General features: G+C 32.0%; 1 protein-coding gene across 1 annotated transcript; it reads left to right on the top strand.

Annotated features, from left to right (window-relative positions):
- Window positions 1-13,897: 13,897 nt before the first annotated feature.
- LOC131643002 (uncharacterized) lies at window positions 13,898-20,205 on the top strand. Its single transcript, XM_058913155.1, has 12 exons — window positions 13,898-14,056; window positions 14,134-14,232; window positions 14,312-14,396; window positions 14,881-14,950; window positions 16,091-16,151; window positions 16,920-16,973; window positions 17,167-17,323; window positions 17,417-17,504; window positions 18,198-18,307; window positions 18,860-18,966; window positions 19,629-19,739; window positions 19,834-20,205. The coding sequence occupies exons 1-12, from the start codon at window positions 13,967-13,969 to the stop codon at window positions 19,948-19,950; spliced, it is 1,149 nt and encodes a 382-aa protein (XP_058769138.1). The 5' UTR covers window positions 13,898-13,966; the 3' UTR covers window positions 19,951-20,205.
- The last annotated feature ends 394 nt before the right edge of the window (window positions 20,206-20,599 follow it).

The following is a 20,599-nucleotide window of genomic DNA, read 5'->3' as shown; positions in this document are numbered from 1 at the left end:
CTAAATGGAGAGAAAAACTTCCCTGTCAGTATATACTTTACACTGCTATTTGTTTAGTATAACCTGGAAGAATAGTTTCATTGTACAACTGGTTAATGCAATATTGTTTTTATATTCAAAATGGATTCACATTCTAATTTAAACTTTTCTGTTACCTTTGCAGCCAGGCCAACTTTCTACAGCGAAGTTGTCGTAATGTTTATATTCAATGCAATTATGCTGTTTGCTTGTGAAAAAAACACAATAAAGACATTAGGGTGGCTTGGGTGTACAAAGTTTATTTTTGCAGACCTTTCATTTTTCTAAAGAAATTGTTCTGTGTTATATAGTTGCATTATGCAACAACAGATGGAGTTCCATTTCATTTGGAGTAAAAGTTGCTGACAGCGTACAACAATCATCGCCTTATTCATTTGGAACTAAAACGTTTCATCACTTTATTAATTTTTTTGATTGAATTAAATTTATTATTACTAAATGGAAATTAAAACATTTTACAAATTTTCAATCTGCTTCAAGTTTAATAAACACGTAATTAAATCACTTTATGCCTTTTAATTTTACATAATCATTTTATGCCTTTTAGTTGTTCAATGGCTTTAATACCAATTTTATTTCAATGTTCATTATGATTATTATTTATTTAAATAGATTATGTGGGTCTCTAAACATCACACATCTTTTGAATTATTCTCTTTTAACTCCTAATTACTATTTAACAAAAGAAAATCATTATTTAAAAAATCATGATTTAGTTAATTATGATTTTTTTTATCTTTCCTTGTGTGTAAAAAAAATATCATTTATAAACTTCAATTAAAAATAAACATTTAATATAATTGATTAAAATCAATTGAATAGTTTAATGTAATTGTTAAAATACCTTTCAAATTGATAAGAATAGATTGAAAATTTAAATAATATTTTTATAACTTCTACTAGAATGTAATTTATTGGCTTTCCTAATAATATTGATACATGCATGGGCTTGAGTTATAATGTTTCAAGTTTATTTGTGGAATTTAAATAAATAAAATAAAATCTATAAAATTCAAAATTACAATAACACGAGTACTAATTCCTTGCAATCATAATATGTAATTATTCCATAATTATTAATAGTATGAAGAAATATGTAATTATTAATAGTATGAAGAAATATGTATAACTATTTGATTATATCCCACAAAAAAAATAAATACTATCAAGTGACCGCTTTCAATTTTCAATGCATTTATAAATTTAAAAACAAATGATGAATTCAAAAAGTGACAAATAATAATTAAAAAAGTATGTATAGATTTCAAAAAAAAAAATCACTTTATAACATAAATTTATTTTATAATTATATCCTATAATTATAAAACAGACTAATTATAATTACTAAAATGGATTTTAGGGATATTGTTTATAATAGGTTTCTTAATTGTTCCATATTTTTATTGTATTAAAGTATGCCCATTTTATTCATGAACAATCAAAATTGTATAATAAGCTTTCAATAGCATATATGGAATAAATTAATAAACACGATAAATCATTGTATTCATTACGATATATGTTAGAACAAGATTTGTTCTGATCAATATTCTTAGTTTTGATGATAACAAGGATATGAATTTTGTGTGAGATAATGTGGTACTCTAATACATTGCAATTTCCCTTTCAGGAAATATATAAAGAGTATGCACAAATCAGCGCTTAGAAGCTTTGTCTCAGAAGGTTCAGCATGCAACATCAGAACATGGTCTGGCAAGACATCAGAAGATGGTCAAGGCAGAATCAGAACATGGGTCTATGAAAGCATCAGAAGAACTTGAGATCAGAAGCAGAAGCACTGAAGTTCTCATGGTATCACGCTCAGAAGCACTTCAAGGTCAGAAGACAAGAAGATGCTATGCACCAAGCTGTTTGACTCTGATGATATTCAAATATTATATTCACAAACATCAGATCAGAAGAAAGTACAAGTGGCAGGCTACGCTGACTGACAAAAGGAACGTTGGAAGCTATTAAAGGCAACGTCAGTAGACACAGCGTGAACAAGGCTCGAGGTAGTTGACAAAAGCGTGAAACATTAAATGCAATGCTGTACGGAATACGCAAAGCATTAAATGCACCCAACGGTCATCTTCTCAAACGCCTATAAATATGAAGTTCTGATGAGAAGCAAGGTTAACAACTCTGAACCAAATTCTGTGAATATTAACTTGCTGAAACGCTGTTCAATTCAAAGCTCAGAAACTTCATCTTCATCAAAGCTCACTACATTGCTGTTGTAATATATTAGTGAGATTAAGCTTAAACGTTAAGAGAAATATCACTGTTGTGATTATAGCTTTTCAGAAGCATTTGTAAAACTCTTATTTGATTACATTAATTTGTAAGTAACTAGAGTGATCAAGTGTTGATCAGGATACTCTAGGAAGTCTTAGCTTGTGTCTAAGCAGTTGTAATTAGAGTGATCACGTGGTGGTCAGGATACTCTAAGAAAGTCTTAGCTTGTGTCTAAGCATTTGTTCCTGGAGTGATCAGGTTGTGATCAGGATACTCTAGAAGACTTAGTCGCGGACTAAGTGGAAAACCATTGTAATCTGTTGCGATTAGTGGATTAAATCCTCAGGTGGGGTAAATCACTCCGTGGGGGTGGACTGGAGTAGTTTAGTTAACAACGAACCAGGATAAAAATAACTGTGCAATTTATTTTTATCGTTCAAGTTTTTAAGACTACACTTATTCAAACCCCCCCTTTCTAAGTGTTTTTCTATCCTTCAATATATATATATATATATGAGTTTAATTAGAATGCACTACAGTGTAAAGAAGTTTTACACCGTCAGTGAATAATGAACTAAAATAAACATTATAAAAACACAATTTAATGTATATTATTGGGCATGTTTAAAATTATAGCCAAACTTAAACCATTTGATTTTTTTTATTTTAAAATTTTTAATTAAATTTTATTCAACCTTTCTATAATGATGTTTATTTATAAAAATAATTGTACGATTTATTATAAATACGAATCAATGCTTAAAAGATGTTACATATTATTAGTATATAATTGAAACTACGTAAATATTTATGAATTGCAAAATAAGTAGTATTATGTTTGATATTCCAAACACATTTAAAATTTGATAAATTCTTATAAGTTATAACTATATTAATGTTATCCAACTTATAACATGGTGTCATACTTAACAATTTAGCCATTGATACATGTAATGTGAATCTAGAAAATAGAGATAAAATTTATAACTTTTTACTACAACTTATAACTTTTTTTATTCCAAAGTTAAATATTTAGTTTTTCATTATAAAAATATAAGAATAAAAATTATTTTGTAATTATTTAGATATTTATTTGAAATAAAATTTATTTTGAAATTATTTAGACTTTTATAGAAAGGTTAAGAAAACAAAACAAAATCAATTGAGATTTTGTAATTTTTATAAACTTATGAAATAACTAAAACTTCTCAGAATTTTTTCAAGTTAACTTCATAATTGTAATAATGTTAAAAATATATTAATGGATAGTCATGAAAATTTAATGATAAATGGTAATCATAAAAAATAATGATAAAAGATAAAAAATTATTAATATAGTCAATTTTATAAATTGAATAAACTACGATTGTTTTTATAAACGGGAATAAGTTACAAAGCATTTTAAATTTGAGATTTTATATTTATTACACTACCCAATGGAGACTAATGTGATTATTTTAAATATATGAGAATAAATATATATTATTTACCATAGGTTTTAAATTTCTATTTTTTGTTAATTGTACATATTCAAGATCTAATTACTCTATCAACATATTCATATTTTTATTATTTGTTTAATTTTTAAATATTTTAAGTATACATTAAACGTATAAACTTTTAATATTTGACGGGAGATTGCATACATTTTAGGTTTGAAAAAAATAAGCTAATATCTCAAATAGGTTTAATAAATTTTATTCTCTAACTATGTTTAATTTCTTAATTAAAATTATATTTTTTAAACTTATAAAATTATATTTTTTTATATTATAATAATATACATTAAATGTAGAAACTCTTAAGCATTCGACGAGAGTTGTTATACATTTTAAGTTTGGGAAAATGGGCTAATACCTCAAATAGGTTTAATAACTTTTTAGAATTAACTCATTTGGATTCAACTGGGGTTTCTTAACTCATGTGAATTGACAGGTAGATATGAACGTATCTATGAGATACCAATGATTGACGGATCATTTTAATGTCTATCTTTTAACTACTTCTTTTGTTACTGCTTTATATATTTGAAGTTATAAAATTAATTGACGGGTAGATGTGAATGTATCTATGAGATATCAGTTATTGATTGAAATTACATGAATATTTATGAACTGCAAAATAAGTTATATTATGCTTGATATTCCCAACACATGAATTAAATTTTGATAAATGATTATAAGTTATACATATATTAATATTATCTAACTGAAAATATGATGTCATATTTAATAATTTAGTCATTGATACGTGTAATATGAATCCATATATTTATTGTTTATACTTAAAGAGCTAAAAAATTTGATGTATTATTAGCTATTTTATTGTTAACTATTATGTTTTTGGGATTAACATTGACTAAAATTTATTTGCATTTTGGTTAAATATATATGGTTGATTTATATAAAAAAACTTTACAAGTGATATTTGGATACATGTAATGTGAAACCTCGACTAGACCCGTGCGATAGCACGGGTATCCTACTAGTTTATTCTTTAATTCTTACCCAAAGAAGCTATGCACATAAAGATATTAATATATATTATATTATATATAAGTTTAATATTACTGAAACAAAAGATTTTAAGATAGTTGCTTCATGTAATAAAGATATATATAGTTTAACGTTATTGCAAATAGACAGTATGAGAAATGCTAGCAACACTCTCTTTTCAACACTCTCTCCAACACTCACTTTCTTATTGATTAAAACATGGGTGAGTCCTACCACATTATGTGGGACCCATTTCCAAAGTGAGGGACCCACACATGATTCAACCAATAAGAAAGTAAATGTTAGAGAGAGTGTTGAAAAGAGAGTGTTGTTAGCACTCCTCTAGAAAGTATTATTTATGTGTAGTGTTTTAGTAATGATTAAAAGATTGAAGATCCATTTTAGTCTCTCACAAAAGTTAGACAACTTAAATTAGTCCATCATAAAAAAGGATCCGATTTAATCCTTACAAAATTTAATCGGACCATATTAATCTTTATGTTAATGTTGATTTTTAATTATAATTATTTTTAAACAATTCTGAATTAATACTGTCAAAAAAGCCTAAATTGTTTCTTATATGAAATTGAACTCATGATCTTTAACCAAGATTTTAAGTCTTTATCACTAGTCTAATGTACATTCATGACAAATAATTTCTATAATTTTTAGTAATTTTAAATAATACAAAATTTACAAATAAACTTAATAAAATATAAATTCTAAATATAATTAATCAAATAAAATAAATAAATTAATATTAAATTAAATTACTATTAAACTAATGGATCACTATTTAGTTTAAATTAACTAAATAATTTTAAAATTTAATTGATTATTTAATTTAAATTGATTAAATATTTTAACAATTAATTGAGTTACTATTAAATTAATTAATTATTATTTAATTTGAATTAGTTTGAAGTAAGTAAATATTTATTTGTGTGTTAGTTAATTTCAATTATATATAATTTTAATTTATTTTTAATCGATTAAATATATTGAGGATCTACATTTATAAATTTTATTTTTAAATTGGTGAATTACTTGAAATTAGTAAATATTTATTTGTGTGTTATTTGAAATAAGTAAATGTTTGTTCAATATTAACAATAGAAATTGATTTGTCTAGTTGTAAAGTGATAAGGACTTAGGTTTGAGACCCCAATGGTACAAATTTTGTAATTTTTGTTTTAAATTCAAAATTATTTAATATTATTAAAAATTTTGGGAATTATTTGTCATGAATGCATGTTGGCTCAGTGGTAAAGACTTAAGATATTGTTTAAAAGTCTTGAAAAAAATATTAATAGAAGAACTAATATGGTACGGTTAAATTTTGTAAAAAATTAAATCATATTTTTTTTGTGAGAGACTAATTTAAATTGTGTAATTTTTATGATAGACCAAAATACATTTTCACTCTTAATATAACGTTATAATAATTACAATTTTTTCTTGCAAATTTATTTATCTTATTTTGGATGCTAAAGACATGGGTATTTGTGCTGAATTGTATGCTCGTGTATCTTACAATTATTTTATCCATTAAATTTAATAATTTTTGTATGTTTAAATTATTAAGGGTTAAATGGCTTTCACCCCCCTGCAATAGTAGCGAGATTTGATTTCCCCTCCTATTAAATTTTTTTTTATCTTGGCCCCTTAACAAAAAAAGATTCCACAATGGAAAGCCTTATGGAACTAGATTCTTTGAATATTGCATACATGGACAGAGTGTACATGGTGATGTGGCATTGGGTGATACGCTGACACATTGAATTTTGTAATTAGGGCATATAGCAGGAAATCCCCAAATGTTAGGTTTTTTCTCCATACTTCTTCCAGCTTTGTTCCTCCATATCACCATCTTCTACCATTGCACCATTTTCTTCACGCTTCTTCCTCCATTGTTCCTCCATTGCATCATCTTCTGCGTACAAAATGGAATCTAGCAAAAGTGTCGTTAGCTGCAACTCGTACATTTCGAAGGTTCCTACATGTGGATGTAGTCGTCCTATGAAGACGTGGGTAGTTAACATCGTCACAAATCGCAATTGGAAATTCTGGAAGTGCAGGAATGCAGGGGTAAGTCGTATTGTATAAGTTGTATGTATTGTCGTTGCTGGGTTTAAGTCGTATTCTGGAACCGAATTTTTTTGGTTATTTGAGGTTTGTCTCCTATGTGTAATGAATGCTAGGTTTAAGTCGTATTGTATTGTCGTTGTAGATGGACAATAGTTGTGAGCTTTTTGTTTGGGATGATGAAATCACACCTTCAGAACAGGTATGCAATCAGTGTGAGTTGGCAAAAATGAAGAATGAGTTGGTAGAAGCAATTCTGGAAAAAACCAAGTTGAAACAGGCTCTTTTGAAGAGAAGAATTTCCCAACTGAAAGTGGCATTGGTGATGTCTTGGATTTTAATAGGTGTAATGTACACTTATATGTAATGTAATGTGTGTTGTTCCAAATGATGTGTAATGATGTGTTTGTTCAATCAATGATAAAAAGTCTTATATTTTGGGGAAAAGTTTGGTTTATAATTAAGCATATCAGTTGAATTGTGTTCCAATTACATAACAAAATAACCATTGTTCCAACATCAACCAAATTCATATTTCAGTACAACCAAAAAACATAACCATTGTACCAACATAAAACATAAGTAAAAAACAAATGTTCACTAGCTAATTACATAACTAGGACATAGCAGTAGTTAATAACTTAACACTTCTTCTTTAATTTCTTTTTTCCACGCTTTGAGTCACCATCATTCTCTTCATCAGTTAAAGACAATGGCTGATCTGGATTAGCACTTGGCCCTATGATTGGTTTCTTAAACCAGAACAATTTCTGTCTTTCACTTGTCCTCGTTTTGATATGCTTCTTAGGTGACATTTTTTTCTTACCTTTCCTTTGTGCATTGCCATTCACAGAAGAACATTGGGTAGAGTTAATGTCTGGAAGGCTTGATAGCAGTTCATCAGTGATGTCTCCAAAAAAAATCAGTGTTTACTTGTGTTGATCCATTCTCTTCAGGGTCTTGTGCATGTTCAGTTTGTGCTTCAGCTTGGCCTTCAGCTTGCCCTATCACTTGCCCTTCAGCCTTCCCTTCAGCTTGCCCTTCAGATAGCCCTTGGCTATGAGTTTTGCTTTCCACGCCCTAGCCACAGTAATTCCAACTAAGTAATTCTGCCTCAGATCTTGTATAATATCAGTGATTCTAACATCCTGTGAGCTTTGCATCTTCTTCAAAACCGCCTTAGCCACCCACCTTGAATTTGCATATTTTTTGTCTAAAACCCTATCACATGTGTGTTTGTCTACTATGGTTTTTATAGCAAAAGTCCTCTTATGGCCAACTTTGGAGCAAAGCGTTAAAAACCCACAATTGGCCCTGCACACTACCCTTACCCTATCACTTTCATTTTTGGTAAAGTTATTTCTCTCCCATTTAATACTGACCATTCACGTATGGCATATCTAAATTCATCTAGGGAGTTGAATTGCATACCCCACTAAAATTTAAAATCCTTATTTAAATGGTCCTTTCTAAACTTTTCAAATTTTTGGAATTTTCCCTTCTCACTATCTAACAAATCTGGATCTGAACTTTCCAACTCATCACTAATATACTCATCTTCCTCACACTTTTTCTCTTTAGGCTCACTAATAAACTCAAGACCTTTTGGGGTCTCCTTCATTGGTAAACCTATATCAATCCCTTCAAAACCATCAAGAATTATAGTGGCCCTCTCATCTTCACTGTCACCTAAACCTTCAACAAAATCTTTATCACTTCCTTCCATATCAACAACCTCATTGAAACACCTAGGAGAAGTAACTGATGCTCCCAAATCATCAACATCATGCTCTATGAAAAGTTTCGCATCTATTCGATTAGCACAACTATATGCAGCAAAGTCATAACAATCGTCATCCTTTCTAATCTGAAAATAATCTTCACATGTTTCACGAATTAGAGTCCAGATTTTATATGTCCCTTCCCGGTACCCCCAACCCATCACCAACCTATGTATACTATCCATTGTAAACTCTTCTAAACGGAGTTCCGAAACTAACGACGACTCACCCCCTCTGTAAATCGTATCACCGTTGTTCAGAAGCACAAACTCACCACCATATTGGATTACAGCATTGAACATATCATTTGACTGAAATCATATGAAAATACATTAAAAACCCAACTTTAACCCTAATCATCACGGAAGGTACCATAACATAGCTAAACATACCTGATCACCGTGAACGGATGTTCCATCTTCTTTGTGCTTCTCTGCATCCTTCTTCGTTTTTTCCCTTGCCTGGACTTTGACAACTTTTCCGATGGCTTTGACGGTGGCGACACCTTCTTGGAAGCACGCTTCTTCTTCCCCATTGCAACTTTTTCAGAATGAAGAACCCTAACTTTCTAAGGGGGATTTAAGATTTGCCCTAATTATAAAATTCATTGTGCCAGCGTGTCACCCAATGCCACATCACCATGTACATTCTGTCCACGTATGCAATATTCAAAGAATCTGGCTCCATAAGGTTTTCCATTGTGGAATCTTTTTTTGTTAAGGGGCCAAGACAAAAAAAAATTTAATAGGGGGGAAAATCAAATCTCGCTACTATTGCAGGGGGTGAAAGCCATTGAACCCAATTATTATGTAATACCCCGTATTTAATAAAATGCTCTAAATGCTTTAGCTGACACTAAGGTTTTATTAATTGGTGCATTAGAGATACTTTTGGATATTTAAGTTAGTAGTGTTAACTTAAGATATTTTCTTATATTCCTTCCTTTTGCTTTTCTTCTTCATTTTTCTACAACAAAGGCAAAGTTAGAGAGAAGAAGTAGAGAGAAGGAAGAGCAAGAGGAGAAAGGAGGAAAAGCTTGGATCTTCATCATTTCTCCGCCGAATCAACTCATCTTTGTCATCAACGACTCGTAATCGAGGTGGGTTCTAGTTAGAACTTAAAGATTGTTTATTGATGAGAATCTTAGTTTGGATTGGGATTTTATGGAAACCTAGGTTTTGGGCCAAATTCATCAATGTTCATGAATAAGAGTTTATAATCCATAGATATATCATATATAGGTTGTTTCTGTGCTTTAGTATGATCTGGAATAGGTTTGGGTGGTTTTAGTTGGATTTGAACCATGGGCTTTGCGTGTGAAGCAGAGCTGAGAACTCAGTTTTCGCGCGCTTCGCGGCGCGAACAAGGGCTACGCGGCGCGAACTATGCAGGTTTTAAGAGGTTTTGGTTTTGCCATCAGTACGCGGCGCGTACAAGGGTTCGCGGCGCGAACACTATGGGAATTTTTGAGAGACTTGCCACTGCCTGAGGTTGGCGGCGCGAACATATGTTAGCGGCGCGAATACTGTTGAGATTTATGAAGGTTGGCTACTGCCTGGGGTTCGCGGCGCGACCAAGCTGTTGCGCGGCGTGAACTGAAGCTTCCTTAACTAGAAATTTTAATTCAAAACATAAAACTGTTTCCGCCATAACTTTTGAACCGTAACTCTGTTTTAATCGCCGTTTGAAGCAGTAGGAGGCTAGAAGCGTGTACTTTCTAGTAGTGTAGGTTTTGGGAACAAAAGGAGAATTATTTAATCAAGAGTCGGTAATTTGCTTGATTACTTGGGTTGTTTATCGTTCGAAACCATATGAACGGTATGCTTTTGGTATGATGAATAGGTACTCTATAATTGTGATAAATTGCCATTGTTTACAGACAATAATGATAATTGTTGGTCGAGTCCTATTGCAGGTGGATTGGTATGCCTTTGTTATAATATATTATATCAAAGAGGTTGGAATAACTTCATTGTTATATGAATAACGGATAAGTGAGGAAACTATGATTTGTTAGGTATGTGTAACTTAACAAAGAAACCTAGGATGAGACATTATATGGAACATACGTGTATTTAGATTTTTATGAGGAAAGGCTAACAGGCCTAGAGAAGGGCTAACAGGCCTAGTGATTTGCATGAGCAATCACCATTGTATGATGTACTAATCGGAACTACTATTTTTCTTTATTTCTTTTGTTTGAATGCTAACAGGCATTCTATTTGCAGAGAGGCACTGTGCAGAGGGGCACTGTGCAGATAAGCACTATAATCTTGGCAGGTTTGATTCCAGCTTTTGTGTATGAATGGAACCTAAAAGGGTAGAGACTTGTGATGGTGTACGGGCCATGTGAAGTGACGATTCATGAGGAAAGGCTCATGAGTCCGAATCCATTTCGTATGTCAAGATTTTCCAAAGGATCCATGACTCGTGTCACCTCCTAGACGTAGAAGGGGACGGGAATAGAGGGATACCTTGGTAACGGTTTTCCGATTAGTAATATCGTGTTTGAGTTATTGAACTCTATGTATGATTCCATATAATGTTAGTGTGTGAACTCAAGGTCTAGTTCCTTTTATGACTTGATACTTATAGGCTAGAACCTTGTAAAGCCGAGAGGACCCATAGGATAGGGAACTCACTGAGATTTTGTATGTCACCCCATTATATATTGATTTCAGGTACTACAGGTTCCGCGAAGGGTAAGGAGAAAGCAGTTTGATTTCCTTATTCCTTATGCTTCTTTTGGATATGGCGAAGCTTCCGTTGTGGATTTCTTTTGTGATCATTGTTTGATCTAGTTCTTAGTATTTTGTTTTGAACATCTTGTATGTATTATGCCATTAGTAGAACTTTTGTATTAGGGCATTAATATGTATAATGTGTTGACTAGGAACTTATAAGTATTTTCAGTACCAAATACTTGGATTCATGTATACATATATGCTTTGATGTATGTATTTATATATGGGTGTTACATATTAATTATGGTAAGTATTTTATACAATTATTTAATATTTTAAAAGAGTTGATTAAAATAAAAAATCACCAAAGTGATTTTTTTTAGTTGCATATAAAAAATATTAAATTTTGTTGTGCACATATTTTTATGTGAGTATTAGTTGGTTCAAAGGAAAATTGATATTTGACATGATTATATATATACGCACCTGTAATGATAAACACATGGTAATTTTAAGGCTTCACATGTGAATGATAAATCAATCCAAAGATGAATTTATAATTTGACATGTTTTATTATAAATGTTGATCATTATAATAAGAGTATTGCTAGCAATTAATATTATTGACCAAAGACTTGATATTGATGGTGCACTAGATATCTTGAGATTGTTATGACATTATTTGAACATATATTATTTGAGTTTATTTATGATTGATTTTAAATCGTCAGTTCCAGTTCTTAATGATCCCAATTTTAAGGACTAGAAGAAAAGCATTTTAATTGTTCTTAGCTGCATGGATCTTGACATTGGTTAAAACAAGCACACTCCTTCAAAGCTTGATTTCTATAAAGTATAAAGGCAAAGGTAACATAAGAGGGTATATTATGAAAATGTCTAACACTGCTTCCAAACTTAAGACACTAAAGTTTGAGTTGTCTGATGACTTAATCATGCATTTGGTGTTAATATCTCTTCCTGCACAATTTGGTCAATTTAAGATAAGCTATAATTGTCAAAGGAAAACTGGAGATTCTCACCCACACAGTCACATTGTCACTGGCATATAAATTCGGATTGAACCCTTCATTCGTGAGGTAATGATAAAAAATGAGCCATGGACCTTCATCACTTGAAAATGTGACAAGATAGTAATCATGCCCTAAATCAACTATGTTTAAAATTCCTCTTCTTGCCCATAACTTATTCAATCGTAATTCCAACACTTTATACCATATTCTTCTTCGCAACATCTTTGCTATAACCTCTTTGGGAAAAGGTTTTGATATTCTTCGTTCTTTCTCTTTGACTAAAATGAACTTCAGACACTCATAATCTGCGAAGTTCTTCAGCTTCTTCCATCTCTTCTTCTAGCTTTTTATCTAGCGTTTTCCCGTCACTTGAAGGAGATCGAATCGTTAGCGTTGAGCCCCGTATCCATCTGTATGTTAATCTCTTTTTCAAGAATAAAAAAAAGACCTTCCCCTCCTTTATATTTAACTTTCTTGGTGGATCTTTCTCTCTAATCCTCTTCTTGTTCAAGGTCACCATGGTTTGCCAGAGTAAATCCCATTGGAGCAGCGAAAAAGGGGAGACAAGAAAACTCTAGCAGAGAATTCAATGAAAGTTCGGTTAGTAGTAAAAAACTTTGTAAATTGAAGGCTTAAATGCACTTTTGGTCCCTATAAGTTAGCGTGTTTTTGATTTTCGTCCCTTTAAGTTATTTTTTTTGTTTGAGTCCCCATATCTTACTTTTTGCCTGAGGTTTAGTCCCTAAAGTCAAAATCCGCAGGAAAATCAAATTTCCCGCGGATTTTGATTTTAGGGACTAAAACGAATGCAAAAATAAGATATAGGAACTCAAACAAAAAAAATAAGGACGAAAATAAAAAACTCGCTAACTTAACGGAACTAAAAGTGCATTTAAACCTAAATTGAAACTAAATTGAACCAAGTAAAATAGAAATGAAACAAATGTATTATTTCCTTCGATCAAGAAGGATGCTAACACTTTCCATTTCTTTTAATAAGTTTTTAAAAATCAAAAGAATGAAATATAATAGTTTTTTAAAGGTGAAATAATATTAATAATAAGGAGTAACATGGTATATCTCAAGTGGACATAACCACATGATCACTCCAATCTTGTATTACATTATATTTATAATGGGACAACTTCTCTACCCATCATTAAAAATTGAGTAATGTACTTTCAACCGATTATAAGATTCAATTTAATTTTAACACATTTAATTAATTATAAAATAGTCCAATTATTTGTTGTTTCCAAGATATTTTACATTGAAGATAACTTTACCCAATTTTTTGAGTTGGGTAAATAAAAATTCGTCTTTTTTAATACATTTGATCTAATAATTTTGGTTTAATATTATTTTATCTTGCATGTTAATTTTAAGATTATTTTAATCTTTAAACTTAAAAAAATGTTAAAACATCATGCTAATCATGTTCGTCTAATTAATTAGACAATCTCTTAATTTTTCATCACTAATTAAAGAAAAAGAATTAAAGAAATAATATTTAGTCAAACACCAAAATAAACTGAGTTTAAAATGATAAAAAAGTCAATGCGCAATTTTGATAGGGGGAAGATGAGTTTGAGAGACGAGTGATTAAGGAGAGAATGACGGAAGCTTGCATCCGAACCGCCGTAGAAGCCATACACTCCTCTCCATATCAAGCCGTTCTCTATCTTGCTGGTGGAGCTTCTCAGGTTTTCTTCTCCTTCTCCTTCTCTCTCTGCGTGCTTTTCTATGTTTTTCAATGAACGAATTCAATCCATGTGATCAGGCTCTAGGTTTATTGCTATCTGTTCCCGGTGCTTCAAATACTGTCCTCGAAGCTGTAGTTCCTTACTCTAGAATGTCTTTGATCCAGTTACTTGCCAAGGTCCCTTTCTTTTTCATCTTCAATTTCATTACTATACCAACCTAGTTGCACTCTTTTGATTGATTGTTTTTTCGTGTAGATTCCATCCCAATTTTGTAGTCAACAGACTGCTGAAGATATGGCTTTATTGGCTTATAATCGCGCCCTTAAACTCTCCACTCCAGGTTGGGAGCTTATCCTAAGCGTGACACCGGAAACACAATACTAACACTACGACACTGACATGTCGACACTGAAATTAATTTTAAAAAATAAATTAATTAAATGTTATCACAAGTGTCGGTGTCAGTTTTAGATACGACACTCACACACCTTTTTTCAGAGGTGTCAGTGCTACATAGATCCTTATTCAAATATTACATTTATCAGTCATATTTTTGGTTTTTCAATGTGTATTGATAATCCTATTTTTGGTTTTGTTACTGTGTATTTTTGGTTTTTCAGTTTCTTTTCATAAGCTTTCAAGTTTATGAAGAGTTGAAGACAGCTTATAGCTTACATGAAAACAGTTTGACTCTGTTTTCTCTTTTGTTATAAAAATAACTTAAATACAAGAACTTATATGATTAGCATATATGCCTAAATTGCTTAATTAACTTATTTATCCAAACAGACTCTTATGTTGTCTGGATTTTACTTGTTGATTAGGATCCCCGGTTGTTGGTGTGGGCTTCACTGGTTCTTTGGCAAGCAGTCGCCCAAAGCATGGGGAACACAGGTAGTATTCTCTAAATTTACTTTTATTAAAAATGGTTGATGAAACTTACATTGTTCAGTTTCAGCGTATTTGTAAGCCTTTCAATATTTTTCTGATATGCTCAAATTCTGAAAAGTCTTTCTGTGGGACTCTATGCCACATTACTTGATTTGTGTATACAAGTTTCTTCCATCTCATAGGCTTATTGCCAACGGGATTCCTGATTATGTTTGAACATGTTGTACCTTGAGTGCACCTCGTGAAGCTACCCTAGGAATGTCAATCGGTTAAACTTATTTGTATTGAGAACAGGGCTAGGTTAATGTGACTGGTTTGTAGATCAAGTTTTGCTGGAAACATTAATAAGCTAGGTGGAATTTAACGAAAATAGGAAATATATTGCTACAACCTCTTGGATTGTAAAAACTTGTGTTTCAGGAACTGTTTGTAGAGTGTATTTGTTCAAGAGTGAGACAATACAAACTATTATCTACCACGACTGAAATTAGTTAATAACACTGTTATCAAATGGCGGCGTCATGGCTGCTATGGCGGATATACATGGCGGTTTTCGGGCTCGCCACAATGGTAAATATCGGCCGATATTGCGTTTTTTTTTGCCATAATCCGCTATAACGGCGCTACAAAGCGGCCGATATTGCGGTTTTTTTTGCCATAATCCGCTATAACGGCGCTACAAAGCGGCCGATATTGCGGGTTTTTCTGCCATAATCCGCTATAACGGCGCCACAAAGCGGCTGGTATGGTGGGATTTTGGCTCTCTGCCATGGACCGCCATGGACAATACTGGTTATTAAGGCCTGGATTTATTTTGGTAATCATATATAGGATGTAATATTGAGATTGTCATCTACCACGCGAGATTTATAACGAGGTAATATATTTGGTAATCATGACATCCTGCAAAGATATGTTTTTGAAAATGCAGCTAGCAGTATTAGTCATGAGAAAATGAAGATACTAGACAGTCATGACTTGGTACTAGTTAAACTCAACCATATAGAAGTGCATTACTTCTGCTTTTCAAGTTACCTCGGGATTTATTTTGTATAATTTGATTGCAGGACTTTGGATCTTGTTAATCTATCATATTTTGGGGAAGACTAGTCACACCTGAACTTCTTTTACTTTTATTTATAGATTTTATATGTCAACAAGGACAGCTGACCGACTTTGGATATCAAGAGTGACCTTGACCAAGGTTGTTATTCTGAACTTGAGGCTAAACATGTGATGCTTTCATGCGCACGCGAACACACACGGGAATTTGCTAACATACTCCTACTTATTTATTAATAAAAGTATACAGACTATACCTTTTTTATTTGGACAAAAAACTCATTCTATAAAAATCATCAAAGACAATGGATATTAATGTAATTCACAATAGTCATAGACATACACTAAAAAGCTAGGAAGTTACCTCAGATAGAACAATCCTGCTATATCCTTGATTAATTTTATAATTAGAAAAGAATAAATTGAGAAGCAAAGTTGTAATTGGAAATCAATTCAGACAAATAAGGGAAAAAATAGAGTCCGGAATAATAACTAGAGACACCAAAAATGAAATGTGAAGAGATTGCGGCGGTGGATTTTATGGTGCTAACCCCCAGTTCCTTACAGAAAACTACCAAAATCAGTTGATGGTGGCTATGGAGGAACAAGCTGATGCTACCGGAACATTTCCAACAAAGTGACGGTAGGAAAGGGAAGAGAACAGGAAAGTGTAGGATTTCAAAAATAAAAGTTGTAACTTAAATTACTACTTACTGATTAAGCCATTTTAAAAAGGAGTTTTTTTTGTCCAAATGAAAAAAAAGTGTAGGATGTTTTTTGGAGTAAAATATAATTTTATTGCCAAAAACACTCCTAATTTGTAAAAGATAAGTATATTAGCAGTTTCTCTAAACCACCACACAGACATAAATATTTATATTTGTTGATTTTGCTAACTATTTTAATTTAGGGGCTTCGTACTCGAGAAGAAGAAGATAGAGTTTCTAGTCATCTTTTGCTCAAGGTGTGTAACATGTTGTTTTGTTTTCCTCTATTTTTCTCCCTTATAAGATTACAAATAAAAAAAATCTGAGGTCCTATAAAATTAGATCAGGAACATTTGGAAGCTAAACTTTTATTTTATCCCTTTCTTCATATCTGTGTAAATATCTTGATTTTTTGGCTTTCTTTTTGCTCTTTTTTCTGTTCTGTTCAAGGCTATTGCAAATGCATGTAAGGTTTCTTCAAACGCTGTTCCGGGGATGAGTGAATCAGATGTATCTGATGAATGTGAAAAGCAATTCAATGAAGATCAAGAGTTAGAACAACTTATTAACGGTCAAATATGCTTCAAGATTTATCCATTTAGAAGTGGTATAGTTGAATCTTTGTGCAGAAGCAATATTATTAGTACAGTTACAGTTACATTTACTTTCTTATTGCTGATTGTATATGCTTTGGTTTCAGAGATACCAGCACAAAGGAAAATAATACTGCCTGGTTCTTTCAATCCCTTACATGATGGGCATCTCAAGCTCATGGAAGTTGCAACTCGGTACAAAAACTTGTGCTATTTGCTAAATAAATGCACAAATTTATATATTCTATGTTTAATGTATTTAATGGCTACCTACTGAATAAAAATATTTTCTAATTGCTTGTTGTTAATTTAATATGCTTGTTATAAATATGTTCTTGTCAAGAGGCTATTGTTCTTTTTTCATCTTTGAATGGAAGTCCCCGCACTTATAGTTTTGGCGTGGGATTAACCCTTGGATCAAGGATGGTGATTAGGTCTGTAAAAATAAAAACCTTCCTGAAATGGTGACTGGGATTTGAATCCCTGAACTTTAATATGACCAACCATGATTGGAAAAAGACTACTGTTCATTTTGATTTTAGAAAAACATACATTGTATTGATATTTACTGGAATAGTTATCATATTAGTTATAGTTAGTAATGAAACAAAGAAATAACTTATCATAATAGAGTTGATACTTAAGTAATCTCTTTAAAAGTTAATTGTTTTTGTCAATGCTACTATGGTAATCAAATATCATTAGTTGGATAACAAGTGTAAACTGTACAGTTTACATTATATTTTATATAAATTCGTATTTTTTTATATAAAATCTATTTTGATAATCTAACTAGGATCAGTTATCTCTATGTATGATGGTTTATTTAATTTTTTTCATGTTGGTAATCTTAATTCATAATCTCAGTTATTAAAGCTCATCATGCAGCATTTGTGGCGATGGGTATCCATGCTTCGAAATATCTGCGGTCAATGCAGACAAACCTCCATTATCAGTATCTCAGATCAAAGATCGCGTCAATCAATTTGAGAAAGCTGGTGAGGTTTAATATTCAAAATACATTTCCTGACTATGTGCACTAATTTTCTTAAAGCTTATTTGTTACACTATTTTATGAAGGAGACTCCATTTCTATCTTCATCCTTAACAGGGACTTATTTATTGCCTTTCTAATGTACCATGTACTACATAATTGGTAACGTCGTAGTATTTTACATATAATACTGAATGAGATTAACGAGTTTTTGTTTGAAAATTCAAGATAAGCTCACATTGACAATATATTAGACTGAAGAATAGAATTAAAAGGGGACTCAAATGAATTAGGATTAGTTAGGGCAGTTAGTCAAAACAAATTGTATTTGAGAGAAAACTGAGCAAGAGTGGTGACAAGTGAAAAACCCTTGGGGCGAGTATATCTTGGTTTTTCTGTTCAGATTTGTTCGTTCAATAAAGTTGTTCTTTCTTTTTCTCTATTTTTCATCATTTTCGCAAATATGATACTCCTTAATACTTTGTTTCAGTACTTAGTTTATTGTTGTTTAATGAACCACCTGAAGTTGTAAATGACTTCTCTACAACAATTGCAGGACAGACAGTAATTATATCAAATCAGCCTTATTTTTATAAAAAGGCTGAACTTTTTCCGGGCAGTGCTTTTGTAATTGGTGCTGACACAGCAGTGAGGCTTGTTAATGTAAGCAACTACTTATTGCTCTGATCAATTTTGCTTGATTTTCATCATTTCATGTCCTGCAATTTTTCAATACTTGATTGTTTCTAGGGATGTAATCTCAGCTTGCAAAGCAGCTCAATCCCTAGATTCTGTCAAACCATGTTAGTATCCCATATAATTTTTGTGTATGTGGACAGTGCTTTTGCTACTTCGCCAAAGCGTATCATTTATTCATTGGAATGTTCTTTCAACTAGTATATTGCTTATTTTGTCTTTTGATCCTTAAAGGGGTTGGAGCAATTTAACGATGTCTTATGTTTAGCTCTTCCACTGTGCCCCAATTTGCAGTGGTTGGTTCTTGTTATTTTAGTCCTAAAATGGTCCAATTTTTGCTGAGCAAAATTGTGTATGTTGTTCAAACATTAAAATTTTAGCCTAGCACATTGAAGGTTCTGGGAAATGAGTAAGATGGCTGACAACAGTTCAGAATAATGAGTTTTTGTAATCTGATTCTGAATTGTGCACAGTAAAAATTAATATAGTTTTGCAGCATTCTATTTCAAGATAATGTGATACAATAGACAATGTGATTCAATACACAATGAGATAATGTGATTCTGAGATTCTCAGTTTGCGCTTTACTTTATTTACTCTTTTTAACAAAAAACATGTCATACTTGCAGCCTAAATACTATGATGGGGACTACAACAAGATGCTGAAGATACTTATTGGTTGTAAAGAAACTGGATGCACCTTCCTTGTGGCTGGTCGGAATGTAGACGGTGTATTTAAGGTAGTACCATATAAGAAAAGAGCAATCCTAATTTTGGTATTCATATATTTCCAAGTTCATTGTTATTTATTGAGGCCATTGTGTGGTGCTACAGGTTCTTGCGGATTTGAATGTTCCAGAGGAACTAAATGACATGTTCATCTCCATTCCAGCTGGACAGTTCCGCATGGACATATCCTCTACCGAGATAAGAAAAAAAAGCGGGATGTAAATATTTGTATGGATGAAATCACTTCCTTCCATGGAGCACAAATTTGCATGATAAAAGTGGCAAGCTGGGTTTTATAGAATTTGCAACAGTCACAGTTACAGGAGGTACAGTTTTCAGACCCAAGATTTATGTTTGTCGAACTATCATTTTCATTGTTGTTTATTAAAGAGGAGTCATGTGCGTGTCGGAGACAATGTATACTCATGTACAAATATAAGGGAGTTCCCATTCTTGAATTTCAGTCGATTAAGATCACAGTATTTTAAAGTCAATTGAATTAAACAATCTCAAATGCATCCAGTTCTAATTTGCTGCAACACTGCTATACAATTGGTTTGGGGCGTACCTAAGGGCACCACACCCATTGTTACATGAAAATACAGTTTTTCAATTGAAGATTACAACTTTACCTTCTACGGTCGCATAACCCAATACCATTTTGACTAGAACTAAAAAAAAAAAAACCCTCTTTAGCTTCATAGTATGATAAGAATATATAAAGGTCAACCACCACAGCCTCCGCCACAAGCTGCTCCACACCCGGCCGCGGCGCAGGCAGAACCATTGGCATATACTGTGGTGCCGGAGTCTTTAGTTGAGTCTTTGGATATTCCATCTGCACAGAAGAAGATAATAGCAGCAAAAAGAG

The sequence above is a fragment of the Vicia villosa genome, linkage group LG1 (assembly GCF_029867415.1).
Source record: "Vicia villosa cultivar HV-30 ecotype Madison, WI linkage group LG1, Vvil1.0, whole genome shotgun sequence".
Classification (NCBI taxonomy): Eukaryota; Viridiplantae; Streptophyta; class Magnoliopsida; order Fabales; family Fabaceae; genus Vicia; species Vicia villosa.
This window is presented reverse-complemented; position numbering and strand designations above follow the sequence as displayed.